This window comes from Aulonocara stuartgranti (genome assembly GCF_965226115.1).
Source record: "Aulonocara stuartgranti genome assembly, chromosome: 14".
Classification (NCBI taxonomy): Eukaryota; Metazoa; Chordata; class Actinopteri; order Cichliformes; family Cichlidae; genus Aulonocara; species Aulonocara stuartgranti.
The window spans coordinates 30,623,910-30,638,091 of record NC_138950.1 but is presented as its reverse complement, the minus strand read 5'-3'; the positions used below and the strand labels follow the sequence as shown (position 1 = coordinate 30,638,091).

Genomic DNA, 14,182 nt, shown 5'->3' with positions numbered 1-14,182 from the left:
TTGTTCCCAAAAGAGACATGAAGACTTGAGAAAGCATACACTGACAGCACATTATGTACCAAAATGCCTCAGAGGATTCAGAAAACATGGACAACAACTCTTGAAAAATGTTATCATTGTGAAGGAGAGAGAAAAAAAGGAGTCATGAAGAAGAACACTGGAACCACTTTCGACTGAAATTGATTTCTTCTGTTATTTTTCTCCACACATTATACCTCTTTGTGTATTTTGAGTCTCAGGCATTTTGAAGATACTGAAGAGAAAAAAAAGAATGCTGAAGATATCTGGTATGAAAGGCTGAAAATCTGGCTTGTAACAGAACTCATGAAAAGAAAACTTGTTAAGAAGACATTAGATAGAGAAAGGGGGAATAGGGTGAAATATACCAAAGGATGAATAATATGAGTTTCTTTGAAACTGGTCAACAACAGGATGAAAGTAAATGAAAGAAGATCCCTAGTGCTTTTGCTCTTCTGTCAATAATCACATTAGTGATAGATTACTCTATGTGTGCAGTTTCCTGTGTACAGTGATATGCATGAGTCTATGGGATTTGTTCCTGGAAATCATGCCCAGTTATTCCCTGACACTGGGAAATGCAGTTTTTATCATTTTATAGCCAAATGTGAACATTGTATTAGAGAAATACTTGTATGGGTCATATATATGCTTATGCTTGACTCATTTATTGGTGTCGTATTACAAGCACTGGCCAGGTATGACAGATAGATAGAAGTGGCATCAGTTTAGGGTAAGGGTATGGGATATTAACTAGTGTCCCTCTCTCACCCCAACCGGTCGCAGCAGATGGCCCCGCCCCTCCCTGAGCCTGGTTCTGCTGGAGGTTTCTTCCTGTTAAAAGGGAGTTTTTCCTTCCCACTGTCGCCAAAGTGCTTGCTCATAGAGGGGCATATGATTGTTGGGTTTTTCTCTGTATGTATTATTGTAGGGTCTGCCTTACAATATAAACCACCTTGAGTCGACTGTTATTGTGATTTGCCACTGTATAAATAAAATTGAATTGCATAAGCTGGAGTCTTTCATTCTTTAGAAAGACATTTTCAGTCTTTCATTATGATGAGTAAGCTTATTATAAAACTAGTGTCACAGTGTACACAGGACGGAGTAACAGAGTGAGCGGAAGGCACAAAGAGCCTCAATCGCAGATATCTTTTTTGATCAACAGGATTTTAAAGCTGCTGCTTTTGGAACTAAAAGCCAAGAACGAAATCTTCATCTATCCAGCAAACAGGAGCCAGCCCAAACAGCCTAGCCTAGCTTCAGGACACAGGATGACATGAGACACTTTATGATAAGGATATTAGGAAAATAATGGGAGTAATCAATATCTTACAAGGCTGCGTCGTCATTGGCTGAATGTTCCTGTAAAATGGATCAGATAAGTAGAGACTTTTCATCACGGTCGTACAATGATTAACCTAAAAGCTTGTGTAAAGCCAGTGTGTACACCAGAGTTAAAATAGCCAATCCAAATCTAAAGGATTTTCTGAGGTCTTCTTGCTTTGCTGAGTTTTAAACACTCAGAGCACGTTAAGGAAAATTATATAGTCCATCAAAGGAAGTTTTCAAAACTTTGAATCACAAATGTTGGCAGTGAAAACTGCTGTGAGAAGTTTCTTCTCTATAAAACTGACCTCATGAGCTGATGAACCCTTTCACACAAAATTCAAACACACAGTCGACTGCTGGCCTTTTCTCTTGCTCAAGGCTCAGTACATGAAAAAGATCCCATGGTCAGGCAGATTATTGAAATCGAATCTCCCTTTAAAGAAACCATTTATCCATCCTTATCAAAAAACATGCTTGCACTTCTGCACTGTCTTGATTTTAAAGTGATGATTTCTAAATGCATCTACAAAACAACTTTGTGTCCAAAACTGTCACAGCTGTGTTGCCTTGTGCAATCAAGTGTTTGGGCTTTTATCTGTCATCTTTTGTGCAAGTTTTAATCTGATCTTCTGTCTGCATGACTGAAAACACAGCTCTGCTAGTAAAGGACTGATCCAATGTAATAATGAGTTGAAACACTGTAGGACTACACCCAAACAACCAGCAGTCATGATTTAGTTCTGAGTTGCCCACTGTTTGCATTGAAGGTGTTGTTACGCTTAAAAATAAGCGAAGGTGTCTTCATTAGAGGAGTCTGCTGAGCTTTTCACAAATGCTAAAAAAAGGAAAAAAAAAGTTAATTCTGTACCAGTGTTAAACTGCATCAGCAGGCTATCATCATCCTGGAAACTGCAATCAGTTCGTATTCAGGCCAGTGGTTTTAAAGTAATGGCAGAAACCAGACCAAGAAAATAGAAACTATTAGTAAACAGAGCAGGAGGCATTCGTGACAGCAGGACAAATCTGACAGACAGCAGTTGAAACAGCACTACATATATTCACAAGCCGAGAACAGCATTAGCAATGAAAAGCTCAGCTCAATACAACAAAAGACCACTCAGTCACAGTTGAAGGACTTGTTTAAAAATCGAAGTATCTGGTTAAAATGTCGAAGATGGAGCAAAACCAAAGATGCCGATAAAAATAAGAGAGCAACATTTTTAAGAAGACGATAAATCTTTTCGGGTAATCTCTTTCTGTAGCTATTTTTCTTCCTGCATCTTTTCAGTAGTCTGAATAGACATATGGATATTAGCCACTACAATACAGGAGGAATTATAGAAGGAACCCCATTAAAGGCACATGTGTTTGCAGCTGTGTTCTAATGCCTTGTAGAGCATTTAAACTTTATTCTCCCAATGGTGCATTTTAAAAAATGGCTCATTTTCAAGTCAGATTAGTTTTATTTTTATAAACCTTGATCAAGACTGTATTCATTGCAAGACATTCGGCTAAGTGAGCTGCGATCAAGAATTTGATTTTACTTTTGTATTTAACTTTATTTAAGCAGGAAAAATAAAGTGAGATTAAAAAAAATCTGTAGTACAGCCATAAGGTGCATAAAGTAGTGGTAGAGGTGGGACCAAGTCATTGTTTTGCAAGTCTCAAGTAAGTCTCAAGTCTTTATCCTCAAGTCTCAAGTCAAGTCTCAAGTAATGTCAGGCAAGTCAGAGTCGAGTCTCAAGTCACTGGTGTAAAAGTCCGAGTCAAGTCACAAGTCTGAAACTTTGAATTTCAAGTCCTTTCGAGTCTTTAAAAAAAACAAACGAAAAAATAATGTTGCAGTTATGCTAAATGTAAATATTAGAACATGTAATCTTAAATCTGTGTTTTTCTCAACACATGACAAAATAGTGAACTTAGAAAATATACACAAATTGTGAAATAGCACCTCTTTAAAATGCAGCTCAATTAAACCTAGCTCCAAGAATAATTTTCACCAACAGTTCTGAGATAAGCTGCATGTTATTCTTGGATGTGGTTGTAGGACCAGCTTTAAAATCGCAGGACAAAAATATCATACACATAAAAAAAAACTGTATCACCAACGTAGCCTGGACAACATTTGCTAGTTAGATGAAGTCAGCTATCTCATCTTAGCATATTTATATGCATATTTATAATCATACGGTTCTTGGAGTGAGTGCATACACTCATGAAGTTTAGTAACTTCAGGTCACTGCAACAAGCCCAGGTACAGTTTACCGACGGATGGGTGCAGGACCTTGAAATGCACCGTGTAGAACGAAAGACCATCGTACATATCATAAGTTTACCAGTCTCACAAATTGTCGTCATAAATACACATTCGTTAACCGTTTATTAATAGGACCTTTGAGCTCAACGGTAATTAATTAGCAGTGGAAATAATTTCTGGTAGCATCACAGAAATGTAGCAGTGACAATAATATTGTATGCTGTAATCGTACTGGGCAATTAGTGATACAAAAAACCTGTTTTATCCTGTGAATAAAAGTATATGTTTTTGTCAATGTACCATAATAACAGAAGCGAAACACAATATTGTGTCAGGACAATTCACTATTTATGCACAATAAATAAAGGAGCATAGCGCGACAATTTCTGTTCAGCGCCAGACTTGCTTGTAACCTATATCACCAATTATGTTATGAAAATGACGTATTAACTACTAAAAAACACTGACCTTCGTGTAAATGCTTGGAGCAGACTAACCTGTGAGCTGGAGTGTTCTGGGACGTTATATTTGGTCTTTGAATGGCTGCAATCCAGGCCATCCGTCGCGTCTTTGTTACTTCGGAAACATGGCTCGAACAATTTCTCTTCAATGACGTAATCCGATAACAACCGATCTCTTTACCCGTCAGCTTCCCGTGGCTGTCATGCGACCGGCTATTGCAGTTAATAATACAACGGCTTCTTGACATTTTTGTGTTTCTTTTTATCGCTGTGTAACTGATTTTAATTGAAAGCCTGCGTGCGCTAGTACCGCTTGCCACGAGTTCCCAGAATCCTTTGCGGTTCTACCCGTGAATGACGTCACATTTTCAATCTCTATATAATATGCATGTTAAATTTTATATTTGGGGTAAAATATCAAGTCTTTTCAAGTAAACCGGTTCAAGTCCAATTCAAGTCCCAAGTCATTGGTGTAAAAGTCCAAGTCAAGTCACAAGTCTTAGAACATTTTTTCAAGTCAAGTCTAAAGTCATAAAATTAATGACTCGAGTCTGACTCGAGTCCAAGTCATGTGACTCGAGTCCACACCTCTGAGTAGTGGCACACACACACAAATCCAAATTCAAGACTGTACATCGTTGGAGAGAGAACTCTATTTGACAGATACCTACGAGTAAGCGCCTGATGACAGCGGGGGGAGAAGTCCTCCCTGCAATAGATTAGCTGCGTGATGTCAAATCAGATCTTATCACGTTGACATGAGAGAGCGGTGGAAAAAATATCACGCTGGGTTAGTAAAATATATTTACATTTTGAGCTCTACGTCAGCTCTATATCATAATTTGACTGTGTTCTGAACAACTCGTATTCAAGCCAAGATGAAAGTTTAGTGTTACTAATGTAAAAGATTATTTATCATAACAGGGTGCACATATTCTGATGCTAATCTTCTTTTTCATGTGTTGGAGAATCTGGATCTGCCCCGCAAATGTGGTTTGGGAGATTCATACAGTCAGGTCCATAATAAATAGGTAATGACACAAATTTGGTAATATTGTCTATTTACACCACCAAACTTGCTTTTAAACCAACAAAATTAAGATGCAGCTGTTGTGAAGTCTTTGACAACAGGACTGTATTAACTGTTTAAGAATTACAGTTGTTTTTACACAGTCCCACTTTTCCAGAAACTCAAAAGTAGTTAAATAAATTATGATGATTGTAAATATAATGACTTTTTCTTTTGTTTTTCTGTGATGACCCACTATATTTGTCTTTTGTTTCCAGGCCTTTCAACACTGTGGAGCTGGCCAGTGCATCACAGAGGCCTTCTGGTTAGTTTAGCTGACATTTTGCATCATAGAACTGGCCTGACATCAGTGTTCGTTATTTTTATTAATAAAATGTGATGAATCTCTGCTGCTTTCACTAGACTGCATCACTTATGTATTATTTTCCAGAAATAACTACAGAGATACGTTTTAAGTAAACAAGTTCAGTCTCCACTAATACACAGATCAGAGGCAAAGTGTGGAGGAGCAGGCAGGGCTCTACCTGAGAGCTTTGATATGCACACAAGCCAGGAGAAGGAAGATGAGAAACCAAAATCAAACACTAAGCAGAGGCGCTCTACTCACAACAGCTGATTCAAGGAACTGCTCCATGAATAAGTGTAGATATCATCAACACACATCAGGCTTCCACCTTAGTCTTTGTATCTCTCTCCCTGCTTTCAGAAATATATCTGAATTTGAGATCAAATCCAAAGACACATCAGAAATGATAAAAGTGTTAGCTGATGTTGCCGCACAGTGAAAACTTTATGTGTCAAAATCAAACACTTCTAATCCATCCATCCATCCATCCATCCAACCATGTTTTACCTCCCTCCCTGATACCACTTCAAACTATTTTAGGGGAAGCCTTAAACTTTTCTAAGCTACTCAGGAGATAAAACTGCCCCATGCCCAAAAAACATTTCTTTAGAAGCAGAATCATACACAGACACCTCAACCGTTTCACCTGGTTGACTATTCTCAATTTTTATTTCCAATACCACTGCAGTGCTACTACTGGGTTTAAAATAGAAGAAAAAAGGAAACTGAGTTGTTTGACAATCCAGCTCATAACAGCAGAGTGCAAGATGAAAGCCATAACCAAGCAGCCGGCATACAGAAACATCTGAGTCGAGTATAACCTGGAAGTTCTGAGGTCAAAATGGGAGACGCCCCCTAGGGTGGTGGAGAATGACCGAGCTAAGATCCTGTGGGACTTCCAGATACAGATGGTGTGGAGATCAGGGAAATTATTTTACTGCTATTGTCCAGATTAATAATATAATCTACAGTATTGATATTGCATTCAGATGTTTAAACAGTGTGTGTCTTTCAGAAAGACTAAAGCCACAGGCTGACAGGAAATTGCAGGTTTGCAGAGTGTTCCTTTTGCAGAACTGAAAGCGAAAGCAGAGTCTAAGGGCAGGTTATTCTGAGGATTACATGTAAGGATGAGCCTCTGTTCTGGTGAAAGGTTGACAGGAAACATCTGCCATGAAGATAGAGACAATGTTCCTTTTCAAACTGTGTTAAAAGTCATTGTGGTTTTGAATTGACGTATGCATATATTGTATCTGATGACGCATGAGGGGGCGTCATTAAATTCAAACCCTGATGATATAAAAAATCTGTTTATGCTTTGAGTAATCGAAGATCAGCCCTGTCTGCGAACGGATTTCATTAAAATCAATTGTTTGACCAAGCTCTTGTTGGACCATGGTTGTTTTTACTCTCCTTCCTCAATATTTGAACCTTAACATTTGGGGGCTTCGTCCGGTGGTTGAGGAGGGAGAGAGTTGGAGGTGTAGACGGTGAAATTCGGTGGTCCGTGGTGGTCAGACAGACAGGCGTGAGACCCAGCAACCAAACTGAGTGGATAGGCGCCTTTATAAAAGAGGTAGGCACAGGCCTGTTGATTTTATCCGAAGTGTGCTGAATTGGATGATGAAATTAAATGTCTATTCAGTAAAAGTTGCCGGTAAATGTCTGTTTTGATTTTGATGAAAATCTCATGACAGTACTGAGGATTTAAATGATTGAATGCGGTTGGACCGCTGAAGGATTTAATACGGTTGGACCGTGTAAAGCAGTTGGACTGCTGAGTGATTTTAGTATATTAGGGAATTTGGTTATTGTTTGGGGTTAGGGCCCCTATTGGTTATAAGGTTGGACCTGCTTCAGTCTTACACTTTTTTGTGTGTTTTACTGTTGTTCCAAAGTATTATAAATTATTTAAGAACGTCAGTTGGACTGATAGAAAGCAGCATAGCCCGGAGGTTACGCTCCCTCCTTGTCGTGGACGCGCGACATTGACCTCTCGGCGAAGAGGGTTAGTTCAGTGTGGCTTAACTGTGGGGTACAGGGCATCCTGGAATAAGCTAGGAGTTAGAGTCTCCTTACCGTTTGGAATGGTAGTCTGCGCTTTTTTGGCCAGCAGAAGTTGGACTTGGGCGTGTAATTTTAACTTAAAACTTCGGGGTAAGCCTTGGCCGTTAACTTAAATTTGTCAAAATTGCTGAAGCTGACAGATCTGACAGTGGTTGTAAATATAAGACATCTTTGTAATATAAAATAAGAGAGTTTGGTGTGAGAGGAGGCTGTGTGTCCAGTCAGTAATGCACTGACTGTCTGCTGCTATTTTTAGATGGTGTGTGAAAATGCAAATTAGTAAGCAGTGAACTGTTTAAACCACAGTTGGTTTTACAAATACTGCTGCAAACATTGTTTAATGTGTGTTTAAGACGCCATTTATGTTTATTAGAGGGTTATAAATAAAGTTTTGAGTTGCCGTAGTGGATGTATAGTAATTGACTGAGTTTGGATGTAGATATATAAATACGTTGAGTGCATTGTATATATTTAAGACTAACATATTACTTTCAGTAGTAACTTCTCTCCAGCAATAAATGCTGGTGCGTTTTAGTTTTTTCAATTTCTTGTGCGTGTGGTGAGAATTAATAGAGGTTTCAATTGTTTTTTTTACTTGCTCTTTCTGATTATGAGAGGCATGTCTAAAATGTTCTTAGGAAAGCATATTTTGAGTTATATTTCTAACTCCTGTAACAGTGTAAGTGTGTGTGCGTGAAATAAGGGTGCATTGTTTTTAGATCAAGACTTAGTAAAACTAAACAGTTTGATTAGGCTGTAAAATAGGAAAGAGAAACAGAAAATATGGCTCTGAGCAGCTGCGTGTGTGTGTGACAGGAAGTAGTGTGTGACAGGAAATGGTGTGTGTGACAGGAACTTTGCATGCCCATAAAAGGAGACTCACTGTGACAAGTGAGCACCCAGAGAGAGAGATGAGTTAAACTCTAGGCAGATAAAGCGAATGGAGGTTTTAAGAAAAGAAATGAAAAGGATATTAATTGTATGCTTTAGTGTGTCAATACAGGTTACAGACAGTGGTGTGTCTAGAAAATTTTTGTTGGTCGGGCCAGGTAGGGGCACGGATTTGGAGAAGGGTGCACTGTAAGACCGAATAGTAATAGTTTGATAAATGAAATGAGTTCCAACTACTTAAAAACCTGTTATAAGTTCATACACCTTTATTTTTTTGAGTAGTTTGAACAAGTTTGTTTTTTCAAGTTATCAGTACTTGAATATATTGATTAGTTTCTGGCATTGCCCTCAAATAATTTGAGTTTTAACACTGACGTCACTTACGTGCCTACGTACGTACGTACCTACGTGCGCCACCTGTTTCTTTATGAAGTGCTGGCAACCATCTTGGATTCCTCGCTTCGAGTGCGAATGCCCGCTCATTACTCCGAAAGAAACTTGTGGAACGTTAATATCCGAACAGAAATAAAAACATTTGTCAAGGGTTTTTTGCGGCATTGCCTTTGACGCTGGATAAAGGAGGGCGTGCTATGGTATGTTACGGACTTTTGAACTGGAACAGCTAACGCTCTGCACTTGGCTAGCTGCATTTACCGCCTTTGCAGCATCTTCAGGAGCGCTTTTGTGGTAAGTTTTATTTTTTCTGAAACTATAGTTCTCCGTTGTAATATGGGTTTTTATCGTCATAAATGTACAACTCTATCAGGCATTTAAGAATTACATGCATGCGTCGTTTTATCCATGTCGGCTTGGCCCCAAAGTGTTTTGCATGAATTATGCTAATAAGCTCATATTTAGTATAACACATTAGTCCGAGCAGAGGCTGGGACTAATAATGTGTTAATAACTTTTCTAATCTCTTACTATTTTAAAAGAAGTCTTTAGAAGGCATTTCTGGATTTGCAGATTATAAACTGCCTTGTGGTTAAATTGTTGAATCAATATGCACTGCTGCGCTGCTTCACACTTGGCGCATACATGGATATTGATATTGGCTAGCCCATTTGCTAACTGGTGGAACTTGAAACTTACGTTTAGTTCTCTGGAGTTGTACATATTAAAACTGGGGCAGCAAAATTGTAGGCACAGGACATACTTACAAAAGCAGTGATTAATCATTACATAATTACGCGGTAGAACTTGGTTTACATTGCAAATAGTTATGTATACTAAGTTGAAATGTAGAATCTTCTGAACTGTAAAATTGTTGTGCCTGGTCTATTTTAGGTTAGCTTAAGGGTGAATCCATCAATAATATATTTACCAAACAGTTATTTTTTCGTTTTATTTTATTCTGATGCCCAGTGTTCATTAGTGAAAGACTTAGTTTGTTTTTTTTCTGTCAGGGGCTGGGTCTGTGACACAGCATTTTGAGTTTATTTTGTATTTTTGCTTTATGTTATATTGAAATGAGGTGAAGTTCTTGTATTGTTGTTATTATTAGTTAAGGTTTAGTTGAGTTCTGGGCTGGTTATGTTTCATCTGTGTCTCCTTGGTTGTGTGTCTTTTCTGTTCTCTTTGTAGTCTGTCTTGTCTTCTGTGTTTTACTGTTATGTCCATGCCAGGGCAGAAGTAAATTTTCAGGGGTGAAGATGCTGTTTACCTTGACCAGCTAAGACTACAGATTGTAGATGAAGTCGAGAAAAGTGAAAAGAATCCTGATTACAAAGCTGATGCACACAACTTTGGCCTTGCAATGCAAAGAGATCATCAATGATGACCTACCAGTAGGTCAGATCCTGGATTGCTGGCCTACTCTGAAATCCCAGTCCCAGGTAAGAATGTATATAGATGGATCTAACAAGATGTATTTTATGTCAACTCCTGTTATCTGGCCTGTCTGAACAAATTATGCCTTTGGAGTGTAAGGATTTTGATGTATTTTGCAAAGATTTATAGACTAATTGAAACTTGTAAACACAAATGTATCCTGTGTGTTCAGATCTGTGCAGAATTCCACAGGATTACAAACCTCCACCTGAAGAACCACTTTTATGCTGTTGGACCAACATGCTCCCCGGCTCCAGAGCTTATTCAGAAAGAAAGCTGTTTGCACAGGGAACGTGTCTGATGTCCTGTCTCAGCTCTTCAGAAGCTATAATCTCCAGGTTAGTGGGTTTTTGTCTTGTTTTTTGAGCTTTAATTAATTTGATCAATTTTTCCATTTTAATTACCATTCTTGACTAGGTTAGCCAATAATTTAAAATAAAAATTTTCTTGTGATGTAGGAACAAGCTGATATCCATGCCCAAAGTGCTGGTGTGCTTCATGCCCTCTCTGCCTATTTGTACGAAGACACCTCTACCTTCATCAAAACATGGGATGTAAGTTTTGGACAAAGTTGTGAACAATATCTTAGTAGCATCCTTGTTTAGATTTCTCAAAACATTATGACACTTTGAGAGTTTGAGAAGCATCTCCATGCTTGGATCTGTCTACAACAGTGTCCATGTCACATAATGGAAACACTACATGTTTTTAATGTGTGTAGACCTTCCATAATGTTCCTAGCCCAACCATACATCACTGTACAAATGAAAAAAAAAAAAAACTCCTATTGACTTTCTGTTGTTATTGCTACGAAGAGGTATGACTTTGCTTTACTAAAAGTACTATTTTTGTCAGTTTGTTTTCTCAAATCTTTGGTGTGTTGTGGCTTTTTTGTTGTTCAAACAATTGATTTCTGAGCTAGTAATAATCCAGAAATGTGACTTGTATAGATGAAACTAAGAGAAATAGGAATGCACTAACATGTAGTAATTTTGTTTTCTGTAGATGATGCATTCTGATAGACCAGATATTAGTGAAGTGCCACTTGGACTCCTCCTGATCAGAGCCAATTCCAGCGATGCAACATTCTTCTGCCCTGAGAAGACTGCAGTTTTGGTCGAGGGTAACATGATCATTGTTTTCACCACCCTGGCTGATGCATTTCTAGTAATATTTGGACTGACCGACATCCTGCACCTAAGCTACCCAAAATGTTTGGCCAACATTTTTGACTTTATTCAGAAAGTTTTGATGGGTCTGGAGGGTGGGAAGTTGAAGCCCAAAGTGCTGAGTCTTAAAAATGATCTTTTGGCAGCAGAATAATGTCCAGGATTCCTACACAGCCCTCAAGTGCCTGTTAAAGCAAGTAATTCAGTTTATCATGTTTCCAAGTCTGGATAAGTTTTTTATAAAAAGAGAGAATAGAATAAAGAAATCTTTGCAGACTCTGTTTCATACTTCATTATCTAAAAGCCACATCCAAAGTAAAAGGGGTGATTTTATTTTATTTATTAATTTTTTTCCCCCATCATCACTTGTGTTTTAGTTGATTTTGATTGTGTTTTTAGTCAGATAACTGTAAATCTATAGAGAAAATGAAGGACAATCTCACTACATTTCTGGCTTTTAGGTGGGATCTTGAATGTCACTTAAGGAACGTTCCTCCTGAACTACTCATAACTGACATAAGGCGCTAAGGAGGTTTATAACACTTTGTTTATGTCTCTAAAGAAGTATTTTTCTATTTAAAGTTTTATTGCTTTGTTGTTGAGACTGTGATTGCACTCTACAAATGTGCATTTTGCATAACCGCAGTATTGGCATATTAAAAAGGTTACCAATTATATTTCAGTGTATTAGCTGCACTATACTATACTATTACTTTCATTCGGTTTTCCCACCTAATAATGCAGGATTTTATTTTCCTTTTGTTTGTTTTTTAATAAAAAGGCCATACTCATGTGTTAATCAAATTTGAATACTCTTAAAACATGTTGTGAAATTCTTTATTTCTAATATTGTAACCTTGTGCCAAAATTTCTGACATTATTCCCTATAAAATGTGGTGGATTTATGTCTTTGGGCTTTTTGTTAGAAAGGCTATGTGTCAAAGTAACTCAATAGATTTGTAACTTGAATTTATATTTTCTGTCTTATGTTTTTACAAGTGTAATTATTTTGGGCACTTTTTTTTAAAATATCAAATTCAAAACACAGTAGATTTGGATATTACAAGCATTTGTATTTAAAATTTTTGAGTTGTATTAGCTTAAAATGGTTAACATTTTGAAACTAAAAATTAATTCCTTAAAGTTACTTGAGCTAGATTTGTACTTGAAACTCAAAATATCAAGTAGAGAGTACTAAACCAAAAATGTGGATATAACATAAAAACATTTATCAATGGTACTTAAAAATATTTATCTAACGCTAATAAATAAAGTGTGTTTATTTAACTTTTACTTTTAAGTTTTAGTTACTTAAAATATTTTATGTAATCAGTTTCACCAAAAGTTTTGAGTAAAATTAACTTATTGGGTTTTACAGTGTGGCAGATGTAATTGGCAGATAATGTTTTAAAAAAAATTCTACCAACCGTTAACCATAATTCAATAACCCTATAAACCTAATAACTGCATGCGCTTTTAACTCTTATTAGAATGAGATTTTAACCACTACGGTGCAAAGTTTTTAGATACTGCGTTGATAAAGTACAAGAGATACAATCAGTGCTTTGTCAATGTTTACTCAGCATTCAAGGACAGCAATATTTGCATAGTATTTTTACTGACATGTAGTGCACATATGTTTTGGGCAAAAACATTTTTGAATATTAAAATACGAACATTTGTAACAAAAAATTGACAAATTAGCCAGTTCCAATGTAAAACTTTATCTGCCTATTAAAAAAAGAAGATAATCTTCTCACAAACTGGTGTTTGATTTTGAAACAGGAAAAAAGTGGGGAAACAACTGAAAAGACTAACATTTGAATAAAACCTGAACGCAAGTAAATACTTTCTATGCTGCCTTGTGGTAAACTTTGGTAATATTGATCAAGAACAACACTGGCTGATGATGAAATCCAGTCAGCTGGCATGGTGACACTGCCAGTATTAACCTGCAGGGCTGGACTGGGACAGAAAATCGGGCATTTTGACTACAGACCGGCCCACCAGGTATTAAAGCCATAAAGCCTTTGAATGAAAACAAATGCTGTTGTGACAGTGATGTACACTGTCTTGTTGGTATATGTATGAAAAGTATTTCTTTGTGCCCCACCTTTCCCTGTTAATGCCCTACCTGGCCCCCCTGGCAAAACTTTCCTAGACCCGCCCCTGCACATTCTGTCAGCTACGTAGAAAAAGGATCCAGGTGTTATTTGTCTCTCAGAAACAGTTCATAGCTTCCCTTCAACTCATTCATGTCACCTAAAAGGTAAACCTGTTTCTCTATCACCTGTTCAGCTCTGATGATTCAGTAAGGACATCTCCTGGTTTCATCCTCATGTTTCCCTCTCATCACACATCCAAACCGATATCATGACCAGCAGCTTTACAGCTGTGGCTCCAGCAAACATCAGCTGATATTAAAAATTAATATTAAATAAATTCTAACAACAGCTGATCAAGCTTAAACGTGCTGCTGTTGTTTAGCGCGACATCCGCTAGTTTCCTGTTTCTGGCACAAAGTGGGCGATAAATAAACAAGAGAGAAAAGCTGATCAGCTGATTATTGATCAGTTTCATGATTGAAGTAGCAACAGGAGAGGCAGGGGGAGAGAATGAGAGAAGAAGAGGCAGCTGTGCAGCGTAACGACAGAATAACTCCAGCTTTGTGTCTTTTTTTCATTATAGCGAAAGTCCGGGACAAACTGCGTCTCTTCTCAGCTCAATACGAAACGTGTAATATTTTCTCTGATTGAGGGACCATTCCATTTTTTTAAGGAG

At 37.6% G+C, this 14,182-nt stretch overlaps 1 protein-coding gene across 1 annotated transcript; it reads left to right on the top strand.

Moving 5' to 3' along the window:
• The first annotated feature begins 8,822 nt into the window (after positions 1 to 8,822).
• On the top strand, positions 8,823 to 11,751 carry LOC309687043 (uncharacterized protein). The gene is made up of 5 exons (XM_082501708.1): positions 8,823 to 9,089; positions 9,987 to 10,237; positions 10,405 to 10,570; positions 10,691 to 10,786; positions 11,238 to 11,751. Exons 3-5 carry the CDS (start codon positions 10,457 to 10,459, stop codon positions 11,553 to 11,555), a joined length of 528 nt encoding a protein of 175 aa, XP_082357834.1. The 5' UTR covers positions 8,823 to 9,089; positions 9,987 to 10,237; positions 10,405 to 10,456; the 3' UTR covers positions 11,556 to 11,751.
• The last annotated feature ends 2,431 nt before the right edge of the window (positions 11,752 to 14,182 follow it).

What these genes read in the sequence shown, in the direction of transcription:
- LOC309687043 (XM_082501708.1), top strand. Translation starts at nt 10,457, where the DNA reads ATGCTGTTGGACCAACATGCTCCCCGGCTCCAGAGCTTATTCAGAAAG. An exon ending in TCAGAAGCTATAATCTCCAG is followed by an intron (nt 10,571 to 10,690) that starts GTTAGTGGGTTT and finishes CTTGTGATGTAG; the next exon opens with GAACAAGCTGATATCCATGC. An exon ending in CCTTCATCAAAACATGGGAT is followed by an intron (nt 10,787 to 11,237) that starts GTAAGTTTTGGA and finishes TGTTTTCTGTAG; the next exon opens with ATGATGCATTCTGATAGACC.